Source organism: Scyliorhinus torazame, chromosome 3 (assembly GCF_047496885.1).
Source record: "Scyliorhinus torazame isolate Kashiwa2021f chromosome 3, sScyTor2.1, whole genome shotgun sequence".
In the NCBI taxonomy this organism is placed as follows: Eukaryota; Metazoa; Chordata; class Chondrichthyes; order Carcharhiniformes; family Scyliorhinidae; genus Scyliorhinus; species Scyliorhinus torazame.
This window is the reverse complement of record NC_092709.1, coordinates 284,218,327-284,245,348: the sequence shown is the minus strand read 5'-3', so window position 1 is coordinate 284,245,348 and position 27,022 is coordinate 284,218,327. Positions and strand designations below refer to the sequence as shown.

General features: G+C 46.3%; 1 protein-coding gene across 2 annotated transcripts in view; it reads left to right on the top strand.

Moving 5' to 3' along the window:
• malt1 (MALT paracaspase 1) overlaps positions 1-14,284 on the top strand; it is a 210,270-nt gene extending 195,986 nt beyond the window's left edge. For both annotated transcript variants that reach the window (XM_072497344.1, XM_072497345.1), the window contains exons 17-18: positions 2,288-2,413; positions 9,631-14,284. In XM_072497344.1, coding sequence (XP_072353445.1) covers positions 2,288-2,413; positions 9,631-10,134 — 630 coding nt within the window. In that variant the 3' untranslated portion in view covers positions 10,135-14,284. The remainder of the gene's footprint in view (positions 1-2,287; positions 2,414-9,630) is intronic.
• The last annotated feature ends 12,738 nt before the right edge of the window (positions 14,285-27,022 follow it).

The following is a 27,022-nucleotide window of genomic DNA, read 5'->3' as shown; positions in this document are numbered from 1 at the left end:
TGTTATGAGTTGAAGGGATTTTTCACCATTTAAATATTGCTAGACACACTGAGATCTTTGAGAGCTATGAACCAGGATCATGGAGTTATAATATTCAGTCTTTCTATGTTCAATATCTGCAGTGTGTGGAGTTTGGAAAATGTTTTATGCCTACAGAAACTTTAATAAAATCCCTCCCCCAACCTAAAAAGATTTAAAAAATAATAGTGTAGCTCTATGTTCTGGATTCCCCCACCAGAGGAAATAGTTTTTCTGTGTCTCCCCTATTGATTCCTTTTACTATTCCAAATACTTTGGCTAGATCACCCCTCAGTTTTCTTGGGAACGCAAAAGCTGCTCTTAATCAAACTCCTAAGACCCTTGTATAATTCTGGCCAATTTGCATTGTAACCCCTCACAAGGCCAGTACATTTTTCCTCAGGTGCTGTGTCCAAAATGGAACGCAATCCTCTAGATGGAGTCTGTCCAAGGCACTGTAAAACTGAAGTGTAACTTCCTCAAATTAAATGACAGATTATTCAATGGGACAGGGGTGGATTTGTTGACATAACGCTCTTGGCACAGATGTTGAAGCAACACAAATGAATATTAGGAATTTGTGTTCAGAAGTCAGTGCCCTATCCATGATGGTCTACCCATTAATAGACAGAAAATTGTCAGCCTGAATGAAGCTGTTTTGAATAAGGTTAATCAGAGCATCCCTAGGACCTCTCACTAGGGGGCAAACTCAGCAATATCGCACTCTCAACTTGATGGGGTTACAATACTATAGAACGGAGTACCTGGCGCACAGTCCCCTTGAGCGAAACATTCTGCTGAAATAAATCCATATGGGTCAGAACAAATTTATATAGATTGTTTATGAGACCACTGACAGAATGTTGGAAGAAGATTTATTTTGCGTTGTATGTCGCAAAATCACTATTGCAGGATCTTGGTACGATCACATCTGGATTACTGTGTACAGTTTTGATCTCATTTAAGAAACAATATAAATGTTTTAGAAGCAGTTCACAGAAGCTTCTCTCGACTGCTACCTGGGTTGGGAAGTTATCTTATGAGGAAAGTTGGACAGATTGGGTCCTCTGGCTGCAGCAGAGCCATCAGCTGTATGGACATACTCCAGCAGAACCAGTGACATCTTGTTGGCTGGGATGTGTGTGTGTGGGGAGTGTAATGTGTATATGCAGCTTCAGCTTGCCAGTCTCCCGAGTGTAAATCACGGATCTGGGGAATCTTGCACCGTTTTTCATTGGAATCGATTGTGTTCCACACGGCACCGGTGCTAGCCTCTCAAGGGTAGCGGAATCGGCCAGGTGCGGCGCTGGTATTTCAGTCTTAAAAGTCCACGGATTCTCCGTTGGCGTCAACACTTGGTCTCAGAAATGGAGAATCCCTCCATGGTATTTCAAGTGCTTGGCTAAATGCTTCTTAAATGTTGTGTGGGGACCCACCTCTAACCCCTTTCAAGCAGTGAGTTCCAGATTCCCATCACACTCTGGGTAAAATGTTTTTCCTCAATTCCCTTTAAATCCCCTGTCCCATACCTTAAATCAATGCCCCCTGGTTATTGACCCCTCTACTAAGGGGAAAAGCGTCTTCTGATCTACCCTATCTATGTCCCTCATAATTTTACACACCTGAATCAGGTCCCCCCCCCCCACCCTCAGCCTTCTCAGCTCGAAGGAAAACAACCACAGCCTATCCTGTCGCTCTTCATAGCTGAAACACTCCAGCCCAGGCAACATCCTGGTGAATCTCCTCTGCACCTTCTCTAGTGCAATCACATTTTTCAAAGAATCGTTACAGTGCAGAACGACGCCATTTGGCCCATCGAGTCTGCACTGACCCTCCGAAAGAGCACTCTACCCTAGGCCCACGCCCCCACCCCATCCCTGTTACTCAGTAACCCCAGCTAGCCTTTTGGACACTAAGAGGCAATTTAGCATGGCCACCAATCTGACCTGCACATCTTAGGACTGTGGGAGGAAACTGGAACACCTGGAAAAAAACTCACGCAGATAAGGGAGAACGTGCAAACTCCACACAGACAGCGACCCAAGGCCGGAATTGAACCCGGGTCCTTGGCGCTGAGAGGCAGCAGTGCTAACTACTGCCCTGACGTGTGGTGATCAGCACTTTAACTGTGGCCTAACAAGGGCCTAATACAGCTCCATCATAAACTCCCTGCTCTTACATTCTACGCCTCATCTTATGAATAATTTATTTTGCACATGTGAAACCACAAACTGTTTCTAATTATGATTTTTTTTAATGTTGAGAACAGGACCTGGACATAGATCCTAAAAAGACAAACAAAGGAACACCAGAAGAAACAGGCAGCTATCTACTCTCTAAGGATTTACCAGAGCAATGTCTTTATACTAGACTGAGCGCCTTACAGAAACTGAAGGTAACATGTTCAAATTCCAAATTAAACCATTAGAACAGATTATATCTGATCTTTGTTCCATGCTGTTAAAAGCCAATCTGGTTCAACATACTGCCCTTATTCAAAGTTAGTTTGCAGGTCCACTTAATGCTATAACATTATTAATTGATACTTGGGCTCTTGTTGGCCCTTGTGCCAACTGTTATTATTCTTTTCCAACCAGCACCATTATTTTCGCTTATTAGCTTCCAACTGGAGGGCAGCACTGTGGCACAGTGGTTAGCACTGCTGCCTCACAGCTCCAGGGACCCACGTTCAATTCCGGCCTTGGGTCGCTGCCTGTGCGGAGTCTGCACGTTCTCCCCATGTCTGCGTGGGTTTCCTCCGGGTGCTCCGGTTTCCTCCCACAGTCCAAAGATGTGCAGCTTAGGTTGCTAAATTGCCCCTTAGTGTCCAAAATGTTAGGTGGGGTCATTGGGTTAAGGGGACAGGAGGGCGACATGGGCCCAGGTAGAGTGCTCTTTCAGAGGGTTGGTGCAAACTCGATGGGCCAAATGGCATCCACGTGCACTGTAGAGATTCTTTGATTCTATGAATACTTCAAACCAAATAGAGCCTTATTTCTTGACTCAGATTCAGACATGCCAAGGAAAGAAACAGCGACATGCTTACTATGCACCTGTTAGGCTTTCTCATTCATGTCAACTGGTGTACTGATCATGCTGAAAGGATCCTGGCTCCAACAGTTTGAACTAGGCCAAAAAGAGACATATGAAACTAAAATATTGCAAAAACAAAGTTATTACAATATTATTCAGTATTTGCAAATGTCTGATTAACCAAGCGTAAACAAAATTAAAAACTGACCTTTCCTTTTATAGAACCAGAGATTGATTGCCATATAGCTGATAATGTTACTGTTTTGCCAAAGCTTAATGCCCCGATGCTATCCTTGGTTGTTATTGCATTCAGAACCTATTAACCTTTCTAGTCCAACAAAGAGGTTACATTTACCCCCTCGTACTTGTTGCTCAGATTATACATACTCTCTCAGTCATCAACTAAATGCTAACAAACAGCAGTGTTCAATAACTTACTCACCCAACACTAAGTTTGTCATTCACCAGGACCGCCCTGCTCCAAACCTCATTACCACTTCAATTATGGAAATCAGTTGAGGTGATAGTATTCAACTGTGAGGCAGGAATCATACCAGGAATAACAGCAACAACTTGTATCTATATAGCCCCTTTGATGTACTAAAATTTCTCACAGTGTTTCACTGGAGCATTATGAAGCAAAATGAAGTGACACAGTTTAAGGATAAGAGGCTTTCTTTTTAAGATGGAAGTTAGGAGAACTTCTTTCTCTGGAGGGTTTTTACTCTATGGAACTCTCTTCCCCGGAAAGTAATGGAGGCTAGGCCATTGAATTTACTCAAGGCGGAGTTAGATATATTTTTGATAGACCAGGATTATGGGTAGGAAACACCCATCTGGTTCACTAATACCCTTAAGGGAGGAAATCTGCCACCCTGGCGTACATGTGACTGCAGACCCACAACAGTGTGGATCACTCGAGGGCCATTTGGGATGGGCAATAATTGCTGACCTTCCCAATGAGACCCTCATCCCACGAAAGAATAATAATTTTAAAAGACAACATTCAGGTGAGCCGTGATCTTATCGAATAATACAGCATGTTCAAAGGGCCATCTGGCCTACTCCAGCTCCTCAGTCCTATGTCTTATGTTCCGATGTAAGAGTTGGCTGGCTTCATCCCAGCTGTAGCAGATGGCTTTAAGAAATGCTCTGAATTTATTGTAAGTAGTGGATGAAGGCATTATGGGGCAACCACCTCAGTTTACCGAAACCCAGGAACCTACAGAACCTAGCACTTGCTTGTGCACATGCTCCCAGTCCCTTGCATTTGTTGCCCATGTTGGTACAGCCTGGGCACCTCAGGCATATTGAACGCTTTGGATCAGGTGCCTTGAATCATTTCTGCTGGCGTGGTGAGAATTTTGGGCCCACAGAATTGTACTTTGGTTTGTGAGAGAAACTTTGAAATCTAGCTTTTCCAGGTGCAACTTAGGCGAGAAGCAATTATGTAGGCCTAAGGTATGTTACTTATGTTACAATCTCAGAGGACAGTGAACTCATATATGACCGAAGAATCAGTAGATAGAAACGTACAGCCCATTGATTGTTTCAACTGTTCTAAGTAAACCTGGGCATGCAACATTTCCAGTGGACAAAGGTTTCGGGAAAGGATTTTCCACTGCTTAATTGTGCAACATCAGTCAAGCAGCAGGAGCACCAAATGGTCATCAACCTCAGCCCAGTGGAACCACAATTCAGGGATAGATTTTTCATCAAATTGGGGGTTTCGCGCAAAAGTGAGCCAATGGAATTGAGGTACAGATCAATCACAGTCTAATTGGAAGGTGAGACAGGCTCCAGGGGCTGAATGACCAACTCTTGTTGATGTGGAAATGTTTTCCATTTGTACCGTGGTGCAGCCTTGTGTGGCGGGGCCTTGTCTCATGTGATGGAAATACCTGTCTCAAACTTGTGGACCCTTTGCTCAAATATTAATTTGTGGGTACGCTCATTTTGCTTGCTATTTTCCACCATTCTGACAAGTGGGAGATACAACAATGATTATGCCAATGTGAAAAGGGCATCTCAGCATTTTCTAGGTAAGAGCACTGGAGATTACGTAAAGTGTACAGTATTATTAAAGTGAGTGTAACTGTTCTTCTGTGCTTTTTTTTAAAGTCAATGTAGACCATCGAATCATAGAATAGTTAAAATACAGAAGGAAACCCATTGTCTGCGTTGATTCTCTGAAGGAGCAGTTCACCTGGTTCTACACACCTGGCTTCTCCCCAGAGCCCTGCAAATTGTTCTTCGCAGACATTGATCGAATTTCCTTATGAAAGACTCTATTGAACCTGCCTTGGCCAATATCTCAGGCAATTCATACCAGATCCTAACCACTCGCTGCATAAAAAAGTTTTTCCTCATGGTGTCTTTGCGTCTTTTACCAATCACCTTAAATCAGTGTCCCCCGGTTTTTGATCTTTCCACCAATGGGAATAGTTTCTCGTTATCTACTCTGTCCACATCCCTCATGATTTTGAATATCTCTAGCAAATCTCTTCTCAGCCTGCTCTTCTCCAAGGAGAACAGTCCCAACTTCTCCAGGCTTCGCACATGACTTAACTTCTTCATCCCTGGAGCCTTCTCTTCTTGACTCTTTTCTGCACTGTGTAGGAAACCCTCATGTAAATCTTCATTGGACTCTGGGCAGCACGGTAGCATAGTGGTTAGCACAGTTGATTCACAGCTCCAGGGTCCCAGGTTCGATTCCCGGCTTGGGTCACTGTCTGTGTGGAGTCAGCACTTACTCTCCGTGTGTCCGTGGGTTTCCTCTGGGTGCTCCGGTTTCCTCCCACACTCCAAAGATGTGCAGGTTAGGTGGATTAGCCATGCTAAATTGTCCTTAGTGCTCAAAAAAAAAGTTGGGTGGGGTTACTGGGTTACGGGGATGGGGTGGAGGTGTGGGCTTGGGTAGGGTGCTCTTTCCAAGAGCCGGTGCAGACTCGATGGGCTGTAAATTCTATGATTCTATGGTTTCCCTTTTAATTCCTGTTCTTTTGACTGTTACAATTCCTGCACCTGGGCATTGCTGTGGCCTACACCTTTAATTTAAAAATGACAGTAGTAGGATGTGCTCTGACATCAGTGATGACCCATTTTGACAGGCTTGGCCAGCAGCCAATTGGCTCTCCTAGAATTCCTGGACAAACCCCTGCTGTCGATTGCGATTGGTGGAACCCTTCAGAAGGTTCTAGACGAGCAGGGTGCCTCTCACGTTTCAGTTTATTTTTTTGGGACAGAGCTGAAGAAGGCTTGAGGTTCTATCTTCCTGAAGTGGGTGGATCTCTCTCAGAAACTCCAGTTGGAGGCTGTGTTTTCTCCTCAGCTGAGCTGGTAGGCATTCTCTGGAATACTTCCTCCAAGTTAGTTTTGATTGGAAATGCAGATTTGAGCAGAATCCTTTTGAATCTCCCAGAAGCCTTGGAATTATCTCTCAGATCATAGTTGGAACTCCCTTCAGGTAAACAGAGCAGATAGTGAGCATTCAATGCCTGAAGATACAGCTAGGGAAGGGGAACTTTCCAGACTACTCTCCCATTAAAGTTACCAAACTGCTCGAAGGCCTCGCCAAAACCGTTGCTCTAATATTCTGTTTAACTGAGTCAAGCTGTTGGTGAGACTGCTGAAGCTGACCACATATCAGAATCTGAGCAGACCTGAAGTGTACCTTCCGTGGGTAAGGTTCAGATCAACACGAATTGCAGCGTGTCCCTAGAGGGGTTCCCACAGCTTGATTGGCCCAGCTGGAAAATCCAAACCAACTGATGGTTTTTCAACACCTTATATTCTGAAGAGATCACCACCTACAAAGACAACTACCTCAGCAGCAAAGAACCATCTCATGTCCTTTTAATCCCTGTTATTTTTTAACCTTTCCTACCCCCCTCCACTGTCTGTCTTGTGTGTGTCTGGGTGGAGGGTGGGGTGGGGTTTGGAGAATAATTAGATTCGTAGACCATCATTCCATTCTTATCATTATATGTTCATGTTTTACTCTTGTTATAAATAAACAGTTTTGTTAATATTTTACTTACAAATCTGGTGCCTGTAACTCAATGGAATAGTCAAGGATCAAAGATCTCAGGAAAATACACAGATTTGTTGGTGAATTCTCTTATGTTGGGACTCCGGGGTCAGTGGGGCTGGAATTGACTGCATGCTCACCCAGGGTGTAGTTACAACTGCCTCTATTGCCTTCATAACCTTCCTGAAGTGTGGTGATCAGAACTGGACACTATAGTCAGTTGAGACAGAACTGTTATTTTATACAAGTTTAACATCACTTCCTGATTTTTTAAAAACTCAATACCCCTATTAATAAAGCCTAGGTGTTGCATGCTTTATTAACCATGCTCTCAACCTGTCCTGCCACATTCACTCATTTATGCACAGATACATCTTCTGCTTCAGCATCCATATAGAGTTCGACCTTTTATTTTACATTGTCCCGCTGCGCTCTTTTACCAAAATGAATCACTTCGCACAACTCGGCATTAAATTTCCTTCCAATAGTCTGTCCAATCCACTTACTGGTCTGTGTCCTTTTGACATGATCCTCCTCACAGTTCACAGTACTTTCAAGTTTAGTATCGTCCACAAATGTTTTAATTGTGACGAGCAAGAGTGCTGCTACCGATCCCTGGGGATTTCCACTATAAAAATCATCCTCCAGTCCAGCTTGAGTCACTGTCTGTGTGGAGTCTGCACGTTCTCCCTGTGTCTGCGTGGGTTTCCTCCGGGTGCTCTGGTTTCCTCCCACAAGTCCAGAAAGATGAGCTGTTAGGTGAATTAGACATTCTGAATTCTCCCTCTGTGTACCCGAGCAGGTGCCGGAATATGACGACTAGGAGCTTTTCACAGTAACTTCATCGCAGTGTTAATGGAAGTCTACTTGTGACAATAAAGATTTTTTTAAAACAACTGTTCTCTGTTCCTCTTTTTTTCCTATCAGTCAAACAATTTTGTATCCGCATTGCTACTGTCCTTTTTATTCCACAAGCTCTAACTTTGCTCTCAAGTCTTTTCAAATGCCTTTTCGAAGTCCATTTGCACCACATCAACAGCATTGCTCTCATCAATCCTCCCTGTTACCTCATCAAAACCTCAAGCAATTTAATCACGATTTTCTCGAAACAAATTAGGAGAGGTGTAAAACGGTCTGCCAGTTCGCTATCAACTATTTTACAGTATCGCACAAAGTCAAATGGCCCCCTTTGATTGCAGGTTTTCATTTCGTTAAAAAATTATTTCTATATATATGTAATAAGAATTCAAACATTTGGGATATATATCCCCAATCAAGGTGTCACAATCAATAATTACCTGTTGCAAGTTGGAGAACATGGCACAATGTTATAATGTTTAGATAATGAGTGCGATTAACTGGCCATGTCCTGCCGTAATCAGGTCGGGACGTGGCCAGTAGATCCCAGGAGAGGCCTCTCCCTGGATTCCCAATGGTCATTACGCTGCGTGAGATCTAACCAGATCTCTTGAGACAAGACCCAGTCTCGCAGAGCTAAGTGAGTTTAGAAACCCACTTAACTCTGCTAACGCCGGATCGAACGACTACCCAGCATCTACCAGCCTTGCTGAGGAGACCCCTGCCGGTTAGCACTGGTCCCCACAAATTGGACCTGGCGGAAGGGTACTTGGGGGCAAAGGGGCATCTCCCAGGCAATTTGAGGCTCCCAGGTGGTTGATCTCAGGGAAGGCTGGTATACTGGCATTGCTGGTGCAACCCAGGCACCTTGGCACTGTCAGCCTAGCACCCTGGCAGTGCCAGCTGGCAGCCTGGCATTTTGCCTGCACCGGGGATCAGGCCTGGGAGTGCCCTGCCATTGTGAGGTAGGGTACGGGGAATGCGGCGGGTCACATAGGGGTTAGAGAGATCAGGGTGCCATTTAAAAATGGCGTCCCAATCTCTTTCTGCACTGAGGAGCTCCACTCGTCAGATCTCCTCAGTGCAGGAAATGACACCAAGTGTGGCCTCAGGGGAGGTGTTCTCCGCTGGAGCCCTAAATAGCAACACAGTGCAGTTAGATAATGGGGTTGACAGATGGTGGGAATGACTCCACTAATCCTGCCCATAATGGACCCTGATTTGTTTTTTATTGGATTGCGCCCAATATCTTTTTCAGGAGGCCTGTGTTCTTATTTCATAACATCAGCAAATTTACATGACACATTTAATGGGGAATTTCAGCTAATCGTCCCCACAAGTTAAAGCAAGGAAGTAAAAGAATTGCCAGGTATTTATGTGTCTGCCCATCTCTGATAACACACCTTGTGTCAACCTTGGACCTTTATCATTTTAATTGACTGTTCAAATAGGCAAAAGTAGGCTCTGCGAATACCTTGCCATAAATGTCATGTTGAAAGTATTTACCAGTGTAAACATTATTCTGCAGTTTTTCTATAATAAATTTGAAGATAAGATTTTTTTTCCTGGGTTATTAATTTTTGAATGCTATCCTGTTTGCTGCTTCAACTTGTAATTTGTTTGCCATGTTCACTTTCTTGAAGTAAACTGAGAGGGTAAAAGTAACTTCAATTCATGTTCTTCTGCTGTAGGAAAGGCTGGTGTTCACTGCCTGCCTTCGGTATCAGTACCAAGGACTTGATGAACCTGTGGAAGAAGCCAAGGAGGTAGACGTAGGCAAACCGCTCATTGCAAAACTGGACATCCATCGCACCATCAGGAGGAACAGCTGCCTAGTGACTTGTCCTATTCCTCACAGTCCATTGCACAGCCCAGTCCACAGCCCGTCTCACAGTCCAGTGCGGAGCATGGCCTACAGTCCAGAATTTGAGCATTACCACCACCATCACAACCAACATTATCAAGATAACTCTCATCTCGGAGTCTACAACCCAAACTCGGCCATGATGGGTGCAATGGGCTGCACCATTCCTTCCGACAGCTGTAAATACACCACATACCCATGCATGTCCGACTGGGATCAAAGACATCACTTCTGTAGTAGCAACATAAGGGAGATCAATATTCCAGTTGAGAATGATATCAATGATCTGCAATCTGATTTCACTGACTGCCTGCAGTTCACCGAGCATTAATGCACAAATAGTTATTCTGATTATACTGAGGAGGATTTTCCACTGAAGCCAGCCTGGCTCCCGCTGGCAGTAACAAAATGTTGAATATATCCACCATGGTGACATGCAGATGATGAGATCATCCAATGTATTTCTCATCATTTGGACACTAATAACACTGGGCAGAAGGAATGCCAAGCACCCAGAATTTCTAAGGTCATAGAAAGGAGTTTTTAAAAGTTACTGAGCTGCTTAAGTCGATGTTACCAAATACAGGTCAGTTCCTGAATTATGGTCAGGATCAGGTATGCAGGAATTTCTAGTCTTATAGTGGGAATTAATTATTGTGTCGTTAGCTGATATACTTCAGTTGTTTTCTATTCTGCGTTCAGCAGACATTCTATTTTCTCAGCATGCAATCATGTACTTATCACAATTTATAGGAAAGTATAGGTGAAAGACCATGGTCTATGTGCAGAAGATCACAAAACTTAAAAGAATTGGAGCAAAAGATGGAGTAAGTTAGAAAGTGGTGGTGATGAGATTCTAAAATTGGGTTTAAAAACCTTTTAGGTTTTGGGAGGAAGAGAACACAGTGGGAGTAAGACATGCCATAGTTTTCAAAATCCAAGGAAAGGAGGAGTTAGAGTAGGAGATGCTGTTGTTAATCTTGATTTCGACACTGAGAGCATAGTGGTTCTTACTCATCAAACACTTGCGTGAATGAATCGCTTTCAGCCCCCATTTATTCATTCCTAAATTTATTTTTGAACTAAAATCAAAATCATTGCCCGGGCACTCCAGAGTTATTTTTTTTACATTTTTCAAGTCACTGAACCGAATTAACTGAACGCTAGGGTTTTAGTGGAAGTGGCTGCAGAGATAATGAACCCATTGGTTGAAGGTTTTCATAACTCGCTGAATTCCAGGAGGATACCGAAAGACTGGAAATCTTACCCTTATTCAAAAAGGGAGAAAGGCAGAAGACAGGGAACTATAGGCCAATTAGTTTAACATCTATTATTGACAAGCTGAATCAAAGAGGAAATATCTCATCATCTAGGAAAGCTGAATATAATCAAACCTAGTCAACATGTTTTTATGGAAGGGAAAATCATGTTTGACAAATTTGCTCGAATTCTTTGAGAATGTAACAGGGAGAGTAGATAGAGGGGAGCCTGTAGATATCATATATTTAGATTTCCAAAAGGCATTTGATAAGGTGCCGCATAAGAGTAAAAGCCCCTGGGATTGGAGGAAGTGTGTTAGCATGTATTGAAAACTGCCTTTCACACATAAAACAGAGCTAGGCTAAATGGAAGAGTGGAATGATGTAACTAATGGAGTATCACAATGATCAGTTCTTGGCCCGCAATTGTTCACAATTTGCATTAATGACCTTGAGGAAGGAACAGAGTACAAGGTTTCCAAATTTGCCGATGATGCGAAAATAGGTGGAAGGGCATGTTGTGATGAGGATATTGTGATCCTACAATGGAATATAGCTAGATTGGGTGACTGGGCGAAAACCTGGCAATTGGAGTATAATGTGGGCAAGTGTGAGGTCATGCATTTCGGTGGGAGGAATCAAAAAGGCATTATTATCTAAATGGAGAGAGACTGCAGGTGAGTGAAGAACAGAGAGATCTAGGTGTTCCAGTGCATGTATCACAAAAAGCTTGCAGGCAGGTCCAAAAAATAATTAAAAAGGCAAATGGCATTTTGGCCTTTATTGCAAAGGGGTTAGAGTTTAAAAATACAGAGGTTTTAGAGTTGGACAGGGTGTTGGTGAGGTCTCACCTGCACTACTGCATAGTTTTGGTTCCATTACCTAAAAATAGATATTGTAATATTGGAGGCAGTCCAAAGCAGAGTCACCAGGCTCATTCTTGGGCTGAGAGGGCTGTCCTATCAAGAGAGACTAAATAGTCTGGGTCTGTGTAACTTGGAGTTTAGAAGAGTGAGGGGTGACCTTATTCAAACATATATGATCCTGAGTGGCCTTGACAGGGTAGATGTTTTCACTAGTGGGAGAGTCTCAAACAAGGGCTACAAGATAAAGGGCCAGTCTTTTAAAACTGAGGTGCATAGAAATTTCTTCTCTTAGAGGGTGATGAGTCTCTGGAATTCTCTGCCCCGGAGGTAGTGGAGGCTGGATCATTGGAAGCATTTAAAGTAGAGGTGGATAAATACTTGATATGGCACAGAAAAGGAGTTGAGGCCAGCATAATCAGCAATTCTCTCATTTTTGGGCAGTGGGTTCGGGGGCAGAAAATTCCATGGCAGTTCCAAAACTTGGTTACGCGATGTGATTTCCCAATCCGTTTGTGCCCACCCCCTGCCAATGATGCAATGGGAATCCCAATGTTGAATGTTGGGATCCCTATTTGAATACATGTAAATATAATCATATGGGGTTTACGCCTGATCGTCTCACCTCCCAGTTAGGTTCTCCATTCGTGGTGACATGAATCCTAACAGGTCTACCACAATGTGGTTGTTGGGGCGAGGGGTAGGGAGTGGTTTCTATTTTTGTGTTTTTTTAACTGGTGCCCTTAAAAAGAACCAAAGTTGCTGGTGGGTATGCTCTGTGAGATGCAAATGTCGTACAGAAGGCTCCCATGAGAGTTTGGGTGAGACTAAACTGGCAGCAGGTGGAAAGATAGTGAGAAAAAGTTTTTCTGAATGTTTTTGATCTCATTATCAGCTTGCCCCCTCTCTGTGTGTCTACTAGTGGATATAAGCTCATGCTAATTAATGCCCACCAGATCTATTGAACAATATAGTCTTGTGCACCATCTGCCCAAGAGTTGGAATTAATTCCCTGGGAAAACAGAATAAGCAAAGTCTCGGAGCTAATTAGAAGAAACACTCTGCAAAACACCCTGACTTCCTAAAACAAACAAGTTTCAGATGATTATATTTTCCAGGGATGCAATATTAGACATCCTGAACCAAAATATCTCCTGCCAGATACGTAGCTCTGCCTGTAAGAATATTGTACCCTCGAGGACCAGAAAATATTATTTCTATCCATTGGGCATTTAATCAAAGGTTTGAAATGAATTCACCATTTTATCTTGTGTGCCATTCAATAGAAGAGTTAATGTGTCGGACACCATGAAATACACAATTGCTGTATACCATCAGTGCAGAAAAGGCTCAGAGTGAATTGTCATCCGGTTACACTTTGAGCTACCTTTTAGTTCCCATTGACCTGGAAAATGCTGCCAAGATTTTTAATTTCAAACCAAGCAAAGGTTGACAGTGAGACTAGAAAACAAATCTCAGAAAAGAATTGAGCTATACTTTCTGAACGTCAAAAATAAAAAAGAGCTTGCCATTGTGTCTTTCATGACCACAGGATGTGTTAAAATGGGTTACAGTACTTCTGAAGTGTTGTAACACGTGCGATGCGGCACCCGGTTTGTGCACAGAAAGCCCCACAAGCAGCGATGTGATCATGCCCAGTAGACTAATGATTGTCAGAAAGAAATCAGCTTTCATTTCACGCTGCTGGCACAGACTCCATTCATTTCCTACGTACACCATAGCTAGCCTAATTTTAACTGGATTGGAAAGAGTAGTAGAGAAATGTCTGCTAAAAATGCAAGCATTTCTGCCTTGAAATGTGCAATGATTTCTGCTTCCAACACTTGGTTATTCCACAAATTTCCCATCTTCTGCATAAAAAAGTGCTTTTGTGATTTGTAGTGATCATCTCCGCTGCCAGTCAGGCGGAGTAACGAATAGACACCATGATCATTGTTCATGAACATTGAAACTAAAGAGTTGTATTAAACTTGAAGCCTAAAGCATTTGGGGAAATTCAGAGTTATTAAATGTTACTGTTGTTGTATTTAATGCAAAACAGATGTTTGGTGTACTACGTATTGCAGAAGAATGTAAGATTAGGTCGACACACGGTACTTAATACAAATGTTCTTTTGTGGTGTCTCTTCGCTATTTTCATGGGAACTTAAACTTTTTAAAAATAAACATTAATTTCTGTATTAAAATAGTAAACCAAGTAATGCTGTACTCTATGTGAAGCATTTCTACACTAAAATCATGCGGCCTATTTCTCTTACCACTCATGTTAATGAGTTTTTCTAGTAACATGTTTTGCCGTTCTTCTATATCAGGTTATTCAGTAAAGTACGTAAAAGTGCCTACTTACTTTTTATAAAGTTATCATACCCAAAAATAGTGATCCCAAGTCAACTGCTGATTCAAGGATTGGTATTTCGTGAATTAGAAATTAACATTTGCTGCAAAATTCCCAGAGTTATAGAGAGCAAAAATGATAATATCTGAGCATGTTCCTCACGCGTGTTTCTGCTTCTGCTGCTGCTGAAATTGTATCGGCTTCACAGACTAACAGCCATATTTCACCAACATTTGTACGAGTAGTCCTGACAACATTGTTGATGCACTGCCTTGGAAACAAATTAAGAAGTCTTACAACAATAAAGTCCAACAGGTTTGTTTCGATATCACTAGCTTTCGGAGTGCTGCTCCTTACGCCGGCATCTCCACATCTTGGAAACAAATGTTCTTTGTAGTTTGTGGGTGGCTACCTCATGTTTTGTCATTGCCAGAAGGTACCAGGTACTGGTTCCTGTCACCTGCCACCAATCCATTCCATATTTTATCAAACATGATCAGTCTATTTTTCCCCCTCCTTTGCTGTTGTGAATTCCATTCCAAATCTTTAATCAAGGAATTGGTGCTGGTGTATTTCCCATACTGATTTGTGCAGAATCTTGTAATGTGTCTTTGGATCGCTCTATTCTTGTTTATATCTTGTTTATACCACAAACATGTGCAACGTAGATGGATTGGCCACGCTAAATTGCCCCTTAATTGGACAAATTGCACACTCCAGGATTGGATGAACAAATGCCTGGTAAGCTATAACTCTTTTAAGGGCTGTTTTAGCACAGTAGGCTAAACAGCTGGCTTGTAATGCAGAACGATGCCTGCAGCGCTGGTTCAATTCCTGTACCAGCCTCCCTGAACAGGGGCCGGAATGTGTCGACTAGGGGCTTTTCACAGTAACTTCTTTAAGCCTACTGTGACAATGAGTGATTATATTATTATAGCTCTTGATATTTTTGTTGCAATACCAGAGATTCATTCTCAGAAATCCAAGACTCGGTGGGATTTTCTGTGCCCAATCATGCTGTGGGGTTTTCCATGGCGGATGCAGAGAGCTGGTGGGATTTTTCTGTGCCCAATCATACTGTGGGGTTTTCCATGGCGGATGCAGCGAGCTGGTGGGATTTTCTGGGCATTTGTGAGGGCCAGGAAGAGTCCAACATGAGTTTTTGAGTCAAACAAAACTTAGCTTTCTTTACACTGCACCAGTGGTTCACTGCTGGTCTTCTCTCTAGCCGGCACCTAACTGGCCTGCTTAATTTATACCACAGAAAAGGTTAATGATTGCCCCACCCCTTATCAAGGGAGCTCATATTCCCCAAGATCCATGGGGTAACCAATTGTACCTACCCAATGGGATCTGTGCAGGTTACAACATGGTCCCATCAAAGTCTGCAAACCTTTACACAGCTCGCCCATCCCTCCAACATAGAGTCCGCTGCGGGGATCAACTTTGGCAGGACCAGAAGATCCGGCCGGCGGAAATGGCCAGAAAATCACACCCTCTGTTTGCTTTGGTTGTTATCAGCTGAATGTGGAATCCCCTTTGAAGATTGTTTTTAAAAAATTAACCTCCGAAGTACGGTTGTGTCTCTACCTACTGGAGAATTTGATTCCAAATTTTACCTGTTGGTAGATCTTTTTTTGTTGACAATGCACATGAAAGGGCGGCACGATGGTGTAGTTGTTAGCACTGCTGCCTCAAGGCAGCAAAGGACCCGGGTCACTGTCCGTGTGGAATTCGCACTCGTACATTCTCCTCGTGTTTGATTGGGTATTGTCCCCACAACCCAAAGATGTGCAGGATTGGCCACGGTATATTGCCCCTTAATTGTAAAAAAAAATGAATTGGATACGATTTAGCAGTTTTCGACATTGAATGCCATTTCCCATTTTATAGGTTTCTTATTTTTCTTGCAATGCGGATCAGTTCCACTGAGGTATGAATTGTTAGCTTCAGGCTCTAGAATTGACATGTGGCCCCTATCATGACTGCTGGCTTTAAATTGTTGCTGCTAGGTCCGAGGGGCACAGTGGTTAGCACTGCTGCATCACAGTGCCAGGGACCCGGGTTCATACCTGACCTTGGGTGACTGGAGCTTGCACTTTTTCCCCGTGTCTGCGTAGGTTTTTTCCGGATGCTCCGGTTTCCTCCCACAGTCCAAAGCTGTGTAGGATAGGTGGATTGGCCAATGCTAAATTGCTCCTTCGTGTCCAATGGCTAGATTGGGTTACATGTATAGGGCAGGGATGGATGCTGTTTCAGAGGGTCAGTGCAACCTGATGGCCCGAATTACCACTTTCTGCACGAGGGATTCAATTCTATAAGCATAAAGCTCCTTCCAGAAGCATCCTTCTCTGGGTTCTGCTCGCTCTGATGATGTATATTAGCTATTGCATAATAACAATTAACCCGTAATATTATTTTATTTACCTTCTTTATAGTTAATATCACTTCCAGGATTAATATTTCTCTTTCCATCCCTCCTGTCCCATGCCTTAAAAATCATATTTAAGATCTAAACAGGCAATTTGAAGTACTCATCAATTTTCCTTATTCTTGCTATTAAAATTTACTGTATTGAACAGATAAAAAAACAATGTAATATATTTTATATTATCTGAACATGGTTGCAATCTTCTCCATCCTGGCCCACAATATAGTTCTGTGACATTCTTAAAAATAGATGTGTAGTTACTTTGCATTTCTGAATTTTATCTGGTGTTTTAGAAACGGGCATTGCAGTACTTCAGTGTGATATTTCAAGATAACCGCTCTTGATTTTAAAAGATAAAGTTGATCAAGTACTGGAATCTAGCAATGAGTCTTATCAGGAAAACGTAATGGAACTTTCTTGAGACTGCAACTTCCTGTTCTTGCCTCTTTTGACTTTGTAAAACAACTACTTTTTAAGAAGATATTTTGTTAAAAGCATTTTACATATGGACATGAAAATATCAGAAGACCAAACATCACCAGGAACAGAGAATACAGGCCTCCAACACCCCTGATACTGACACCCCTACACACCCCGCCCTTTTAATCTTCCCCCTTAGCTCCGCCCCTCCTCCCACCACTGACACCTCAAATAAGCTTGAAGAAACCGATAAACAGCCTCCACCTCTGGGTGAGCCCCTCTACCCCCTCTGTAAGGCAAACTTAACCTTCTCAAAATGCAGGTCACTCAGCCACCCACACCGCCTTCAGCATCTCCCGAGTCCCGCCAGCACAAGGTCCGTCTCCGGGCTGTCAGGGAGGCAAAGGCCAAAACATTGGCCTCTCCCTACCTGGACTCCCAGATCTTCCGACATGCCAAATATCCCCATCTCCGAACTCAGGGCTACCCCACATCCAGAATGTCAGACATGATATCCGAGAACCTCTGCCAGAACCCCCTCAGCTTCGGACACATCCAGAACATGTGGACCTGATTCGCGCTCCCCCCCGCCCCCCCCCCCAACCCACCCACACTGTCCACACCTATCCTCCACCTCCTCATAGAACTAACTCATCCTCGCAACTGTCATGTGGGCCCTTCGCAACACCTTAAACTGGATCAGGCTTAACTTCGCACACGACAAAGACGGGTTCACCCTGCCGTGTTGGGTGTTCTGGTTCCCAAACAAGCCAACAATGCTGGACGTGTGTAACGCTATTTCACTGACTGTTCAACTATGCTAACATACTGTAAACGTGGGTATAAGCAATACCAGTTTAACTGTGGACCCTTTCCAATCACTACTATGGTGAGGCACTCAGCACATGGTAAATGTCTGTGATGCAGGCTGTGAGCTCTGTGCTCTGAGCTGGCTGCTGCTAGAATGAGCGGGAACTCTCCTGCCCCCTGTCTTTATAGAGCTTGTGCTCTCACTGGTGATTGGCTGCGGTGTTATGTATGCTGGTTGGTCCTACTGCATGTCCATCAGTGTGTGTATGTGATTGCACTATAATGTACTGATGTATATTATGACATCCCCCTTTTTTACAATGAACATGTGCCTATGTGAGAATAGATAACGTGTAATGAGTGTATCTGACCATGTGTGTGCAGTATTTACATAACTTTGTACATGAGGCTAGTCTATATACACAGGAAGGTGCCTGGTGCAGAGAAAAGAAAAACAAGGTGTTACACCAACAACAAAACTAATAACGAATGCTATAAACAAACTAGTGAAATGCTGAAACAGGATGAAAGAACAAAGCATAGAGTCCAACATTGTAAGGCTCATAAATCAAGTCTCTGAGGTGGGCGACGAATTTGGGTTGACCGTCAGGGTGGCACACCACTCGGCGTCCGGATCAATGCTGTGCACCAACAGCGGCTGGTGATTTCAATTCGGGGACAGCTTGTTCTTGGTTATGACAGCGACTCGAAAAGGCTCCCTGTCCTCGGTGTCACTGGTCTGCATGAAGTCTGGATCGGACTCGGTGAAGGTGGGTTGGATTGCCCGAACATTCCTGCGAGGCTGGTTAAATCGTTGCGAGTTGGCAGGCTGGGCTGCTCGACAGCAGGCAGCATAGTAGCCAAGCCTGCCACGGCGTAGTGGCCAAGCCTGCCACAGCGTAGGCACTGTCGTGATTTTGCAGGGCATTGCCACTTTAAGTGGGCGGAGCCACTGTTGCCGCACGTCGTGACGTCAGTGCGTTTGTTGCGCCACTGCGCATGCGCGGTACGGTCTTGCATGGTGCGGGCCTGCGCATCGCGTTCCTCCTCGTCACCGTCCCCTCGTTTGGCGCTTACAGGCGCGGGAGACCTCGGAAAGCGCGCAAAATGGCCACCCTCCTCCAGACTGCGGCCCTGGAGGTGTTCGATCGTTTCGACCCGTTCCGCCTCATGGGGCCCTTGCCACGCCGTTTCAGCTGCCTGTATGTAGGAGTACCGGCTGGTGACATTCTCATGCAGGACACAGGTCTCGATGGCAGTCGCTAGGTTTAGTTGCTTAACTTTAAGGAGCCGCTGACGCAGGGTGTCCGACATGACCCCAAAAACAATCTGGTCGCGTATCATGGAGTCGGAGGTGGGCCCGTAGCCACAGGAGTGCGTGAGGATGCGGAGGTGTGTTAAATAGGATTGGAAAGGCTCGTCCTTACCCTGCAAGCGCTGCTGGAACAGGTACCTTTCGAAGCTTTCGTTGACTTCAACACTGAAGTGTGTGTCGAATTTGAGGAGCACCATCTTGTACTTGGTCTTGTCCTCGTCGTCTGCGAATGTCAGGGAGTTAAAGATGTGGATGGCATGTTGCCCAGCCGTGGAGAGCAGAAGGGCTATCTTCTTGGTGTCCGATGCATTCTCCCTGTCTGTGGCCTCGAGGAAGAGCTGGAAGCGCTGTTTAAATATCTTCCAATTTACCCCGAGATGGGGAGCGGCGGCGGCGGGTTGATGTTCTCCATGCTGTAGGATGACGGAATGCTGAGAAGTTGCAGGTAGGTCTCACAAGTGCTAGATTGCGGCCACTCCTTGTACCGTGTCGTGTTGGGTGTTCTGGTTCACAAACAAGCCAACAATGCTGGAAGTGATGTAACGCTATTTTATTGACTGTCCAACTATGCTAACATACTGTAAACGTGGGTATAAGCAATACCAGCTTAACGGTGGACCCTTTCCTATCACTAGCTATGGTGAGGCACTCAGCACATGGTGAATGTCTGTGATGCAGTCTGTGAGCTCTGAGCTCTGAACTGGCTGCTGCTAGAATGAGCGGGAACTCTCCTGTCTCCTGTCTTTATAGTGCTTGTGCTCTCACTGGTGATTGGCTGCGGGTTATGTATGCTGGTTGGTCCTACTGCATGTCCATCAGTGTGTGTATCTGATTGCACCATAATGTACTGATGTATATTATGACACACCCTGCACGGGGCTTCTTTCCAGGTTTCGGCCCCCACCTCCTCCTCCCTTTTATTTTTGATCTCCTCCACTGAAGCACCCTCCTTCTCCATCAACTACCCATAAATGTCTGACACTCTCCCCTCCCCAATATCATCCTCCAACACAGCTTGCCCTATAGCAAGCTCCAGGAAAGACGGCACTTCTCTCCTCCCAAAACTCCTCACGTGCAGGTATCTGAAACCATTCCCTTTCGGCAGCTCAGACATTTCCTCCAGGCCTGTAAATTTGTCCCCTATAAACAAGTCCCTAAAGTACCCTATTCCCATCAGCCACCAGACCCGGAACCTCGTATCCAGCCCAGCCAGCACAAACCTGTGGTTGTCATATCGGCGCCCACAACGACATGCCCTCTGAACCGAAGTGTTGCCTGCACCAGCTCCAAACCCGCACGGCTGAAACCACCACCGGGCTCACAGAGTACCAGGCTGAACAGAACGGAAGGGGTGCCAACAACAGTACCCTCAAACCCGTCCCCCGACACAACGTTTCCTACATCCACCCTCACACTGACCCTTCTCCACTGCCCATTTCCTAACCATTGCAAAAGTCACCGCCCGATAATAGTTCGCCAAACTCGGCAACGTCAGCCCCAACCCCCTCACCCCCTCTTCATAAACACCCTTGTCACCCATGGGGCTGTTCACCTTGTTGAAGAAGGAATTGCTAACAAAGAATGGGAGGTTCTAGAACACAAACAGAAACGTGCACGTGCCCAGCCAGTGACAACGGCAACACATCCCACCTCTTGAAATCCGCCTTCATTCCTTTACCAGTCGTTCCAAATTCAATTTATGCAACTGCGCCCAACTCACCGCTACCTGAATACCTAGATACCGAAAACACGGCGCTACCACCCGGAATATCAACTCCCCTAACCTCTTCTCCTGCCCTCTGGCATTAACCAGGAATACACCGCTCTTCCCCATGTTCAATTTATACCCCAAGAACAGTCAAATTACCCAAGAATCTCCATGATCCTTTCAAGGCTGCCCACCGGGTCTGAGATTTTTAACAAAAGATCATCCACATACAATGATGTGGAGATGCCGGCGTTGGACTGGGGTGAGCACAGTAAGCAGTCTTACAACACCAGGTTAAAGTCCAACAGGTTTGTTTCAAACACTAGCTTTCGGAGCGCAGCTCCTTCCTCAGGTGAACTCGGTATCACCACCAGCAGCAACCAAGCCTCCCCGGTACCACAGCAGTAAACAATACAGGGAAATCTATTGTCAACTTGTCGGACTGCACCCTTCAACCAGACGAAATCTGCACCACCATGGACCCATTGGTCTCGCGGCAGAGATGGAGGAATTCATCAGGCGAATGAGGCTCCGGGAATTCTTCCACAGACCACAAGAGGCCGACAGCGAACCCAATGAGTCAACCAATGAACCGGAACAGTAGACCGAGAGATCTGCGGTGCGGCAACCAAAGAGGAAAGAGCCGAATTGGACCCCTCCAGAAGGCCGCTGCCCTAGATTCGACATGTATGCTCAAGCCGTCAGTCGCGTCAATGCCAGATTCATCAGTCGCATTCACAAGACAGCCCCGAACGTCACCCAAGCACAAAGCAATGCCATCCGCGCTCTCAGGACCAACCGCAACATCGTCACCAAACCAGCAGACAAAGGAGGGGTCACCATCATACTGAACAGAATGGACTACTGCAAAGAAGTGTAATGACAACTCAACAACCAGGAACACTACAGACAGTTACCCACCGATCCGACCAAGGAACACACCCGCCAACTCAACAGACTGATCAAGACCTTGGATCCAGACCTTCAGAGCATCCTGCGTGCTCTCATCCCACGTACTCCCCGCGTTGAAGATCTCTACTGCCTCCCGAAAATACACAAGGCCAACACACCAGGCCGTCCTTTCGTATCAGACAATGGGACCCTGTGTGAGAACCTCTCTGGCTACATTGAGGGCATCTTGAAACCCATCGTACAAGGAACGCCCAGCTTCTGTTGCGACACGACGGACTTCCAACAGAAACTCAGCACCCATGGATCAGTTGAACCAGGAACATTCCTCGTCACAATGGACGTCTCGACACTCTATACCAGCATTCCCCATGATGACAGCATTGCTGCAACAGCCTCAGTACTCAACACCGACAACTGCCAATCTCCAGATGCAATTCTGCAACTCATCCGCTTCATTCTGGATCACAACGTCTTCACCTTCGACAACAAATTCTTCATCCAGTCGCACGAAACAGCCATGGGGACCAAATTCGCACCTCAATATGCCAACATCTTCATGCACAAGTTTGAACAAGACCTCCTCACTGCACAGGACCTTCAACCGACGTTATACACCAGATACATCGATGACATTTGTTTCCTTTGGACGCACGGCGAATAATCACTGAAACGACTGCACGATGTCATCAATAAGTTCCATCCCACCATCAGACTTACCATGGACTACTCTCCAAAATCGGTTGCCTTCTTGGACACACTCATTTCCATCAAGGACGGTCACCTCAGCACTTCGCTTTACCGCAGACCCACGGATAACCTCACGATGCTCCACTTCTCCAGCTTCCACCGTAAACACATTAAAGAAGCCATCCCCTATGGACAAGCCCTCCGTATACACAGGATCTGCTCAGACGAGGAGGAGCGTAACAGACATCTACAGACGCTGAAAGATGCCTTTGTACGAACGGGATATGGCGCTCGACTCATCGATCGACAGTTCCAACGCCCCACAGCAAAAAACCACACAGACCTCCTCAGAAGACAAACACAGGACACAACCGACAGAGTACCCTTCGTCGGCCAGTACTTCCCCGGAGCGGAGAAACTACGACATCTTCTTCGCAACCTTCAACACATCATCGATGAAGATGTACATCTTGCCAAGGTCATCCCCACCCCCCCACTACTTGCCTTCAAACAACCACACAACCTCAAACAAACCATTGTTTGCTGCAAACTACCCAGCCTTCAGAACAGCGACCACGACAACACAGAACCCTGCCATGGCAATCTCGACAAGACGTGCCAGATCATCGACATGGGTACCACCCTCACACCACCCACCAGGTACACGGTACCTACTCGTGCGACTCGGCCAACGTTGTCTACCTCATACGCTGCAGGAAAGGATGTCCCAAAGCGTGGTACATTGGCGAGACCATGCAGATGCTGCGACAACGGATGAACGGACATCGCGAGACAATCGCCAGGCAGGAATGTTCCCTCCCAGTCGGGGAACACTTCAGCAGTCAAGGGCATTCAGCCTCTGCTCTCCGGGTAAGCGTTCTCCAAGGCAGCCTTCAGGACGTGCGACAATGCAAAATCGGCGAGCAGAAACTTATAGCCAAGTTCCGCACACATGAGTACGGCTTCAACCGGGACATTGGATTCATGTCGCATTACATTCATCTCCCAACATCTGGCCTGGGCTTGCAAAATCCTACCAACTGTACTGGCTTGAGATAATTCACACCTCTTTAACCTGGGGTTACCCCTATCTCTGGATCTGTAAAGACTTAATTACCTGCAAATGCTCGCATTCAAAGCATTGTCTTGCATATTCGACTTTGTCTATATATATGTTTCTGGAACATACTTCTTCATTCACCTGAGGAAGGAGCAGTGGTCAGAAAGCTAGTGATTTGAAACAAACCTGTTGGACTTTAACCTGGTGTTGTGAGACTTCTTCCTGCACATACAATGAGACTGTGCTCGGCCCACCCCACTCGATCCCTTTCCAATCCCTCGCGCTCTACGTACCATTGTCAGCGGCCCTATCACCAACGTGAAGAGCAGCAGGGAGATCAGACACCCCTGCCTCATCCCCAATGCAACCCAAAGTACCCCAAGCTCCTATTCATCCGGACACTAGCCATCAGCGCCCCATACTGCAGCCAAACGAAATCCACAAACCCCTGACCAAAGCCGAATCGACCCAGCGCCTCTAACATACGCCCACTCCACCCGATCAATATCCTTCTCCATGTCCATTTCCACCACTACCTCCACCTTCTGCCCCTTGATGGCATTAGAATGACATTAAGCACCTACGCACATTCACCAACAACTGCAACACCTTCACAAATCCCGTCTGGTCCTCCCCTGTCACCCCCGGGACACAATCCTCCATCCCGCGACACTAACACCTTCACTTACAACTTTGCATCCACATTAAGCAGAAATATCAGGCGGTTCGACCCACACCGCTCCGGGTCCTTATCTTTCTTCAAAATCAGTGAAATGGATTCCTGGAACAATGTGGGGTGGGGGGTGGGGTGGAGCGGGGGGTAGCTCCCCCATCCCCCTTGCCTCATTGTGCAGCCCACTAACAGAGACCCCAACTCCACACCAAACTTCCTGTAAAACTCTCCATCCAGCCCCAGGGTTCTCCCTGCCTTCGTCGACCCAGTGCCATCCATCACCTCCCTCAGCCCCATCGGGGCCCCCAATCCCTGCACCGCCCCCCCTCCTACACCCAAGGGAACTCCAACCCATCCAAGAACTGCCTCATACCCTCCTCCCCAGGCAGAGGCTCTGACTCATACAGCCTTCTGTAGAAGGCCTCGAATGCCCCATTCACCCCTTCTGGGTCTGACAGCACCTTGCCCCTCTCATCCCTCACTCTCCCATTCCCCCTCATTGCTGCCTGCTTCCTTAGTTGGTGGACCAACGACCTACTCTCCTTTTCCCTATACTTGTACGCTGCCCCTCTGGCCCTCTGCAATTGCCCTATTGCCTTCCCCATCAACCCACACTCCATCTGATGCCTCTGCCTCTCCATTAGTCACCCCTTTTTGCCCAGCTGCGCCACACCAACCGCAGCCATGTCAGCAACCCTCGCCCCCCCCACCCCCCCATACCCCCGTCCTCATACCCAGACAAAGAACCAATCCATTCCACCCACCCCCACATCCTCCTCTTGACAACCCCCCACGTCGCTCCCTTTAACTAGCCCACCAGTTAGCATGGTGACCCCTGTCCAAGGCCTTTACTACCCCTCATGCCCCTGATCCTCCCGACTCCCATCCCTTCAAACAACCAACATACAAAGAAAAACAAAAGGCACCCTCGTCATCGCCGCTCCTCCAGTCGAAACCTGCATCAATCCACCCACCCAATGTCCCCACATTTTACACAGAACTGCACTCCAAAGTTCAATGTCCCCAAACTTCTCCCAGTCCATGGTTGCTCATAAAGTCCACGGGCAGCACGGTAGCACAGTCGTGAGCACAGTTGCTTCACAGCTCCAGGGTCTCAGGTTCGATTCCCGGCTTGAATCACTGTCTGTGTGGAGTCTGCACATTCCCCCTGTGACTGCATGGGTTTCCTCCGGGTGCTTCAGTTTCCTCCCACAAGTCCCGAAAGACGTGCTGTTAGGTGAATTGGGGTGTCAGACATGGGGCCCTGGTGACCCCCCCAAGGGACTGGGGTGGTGCCCAGTCTGCAAGGCAGCCATCTTGCTGCGCACCCCACTGGCCACCCACCTAGGGGCTTTTCATAGTAACTTCATTGCAGTGTTAATGTAAGCCTACTTGTGACAATAAAGATTATTATTATTATTACCTGGTTCTGCAAAGTGACACCAGCCATATGGGTGCTCCCACCCCCCAGCTTCCACCCCCATACCCTGCCCTCTGCCGCACCCCCCACCATCCAATTGGCCGCCATCCACTGGCAGGGAATCAAGGGGCCCACTCAAGGGTAGCCCCTACAAAGGCACCGGGAGGAGGCCGCAGAGCCTAAGTCTAGCAAGGGCAGCGCCAGCCAACAGTACCCCTGGCATCAGGGATGAGTGCCAGGGCCAGAGGCCCCCATGGTGTTGGGCACCGACGGGACTAAGGATGCAGGGATGGGGGGGGGCAGTTTCTGCAGTGCCAACCAGGACCACTGTGTTGCCTGCTGAATCTGGTTAGGTACGGGGGTACGTACCATGCTAACATTCACCCCCTGCAGATAATAGATATTGTAATTCAACCAGCAGTGGTGACCTTCCTGCTAGTCGGTGCAGTCCTGGGCGGTTCCTTGCGGCTTTATGAGATGACGCTGCTTGAGGAGGAGGAAGCTGCAGCAGTGGAGCGTGCAGCGGCGAGGCGTGCAGCAGTGAAGCGTGCAGCGGCGAAGCGTGCAGCAGTGGAGCGTGCAGCAGCGGAGCTTGCTCCAGAGGAACAGGAGCCAACCGCCCAACAGGCCGAGGAGGAGGATGTGCAAAAGAGGCGCTGCGTGAGGCCTCGCATGTCGTGGCAGTGCCTGTCATTCGAGGACCTGCTGGACCCGGCAGAAGACCATGAGACATAGGAGCAGAATTAGGCCACTCAGCCCATCGAGTCTGCTCCTCCATTCAATCATGGCTGATATTTTTCTCATCCCCATAACCCCTGCATTCTCCCCATAACCCCTGATCCCCTTATTAATCAAGAACCTATCTATCTTTGTCTTAAAGACACTCAGTGATGTGGCCTCCACAGCCTTCTGCGGCAAAGATTTCCACAGATTCACCACCCTCTGGCTGAAGAAATTCCTCCTTATCTCTGTTTTAAAGGATCGTCCCTTTAGTCTGACATGGTGTCCTCTGCTTCTAGTTTTTTCTACAAGTGTAAACATCCTCTCCACGTCCACTCTATCCAGGCCTTGCAGTATATTGTAAGTTTCAATAAGATCCCTCCTCATCCTTCTAAACTCCAACGCGTACAGACCCAGAATCCTCAACTGTTCCTCATACGACAAGCTCTTCATTCCAGGGATCATTCTTGTGAACCTCCTCTGGACCCTTTCCAAGACCAGCCCATCCTTTGATGCAGGGCCCAAAACTGCTCACAATACTCCAAATGGGGTCTGACCAGAGCCTTATACATCCTCAGAAGTACC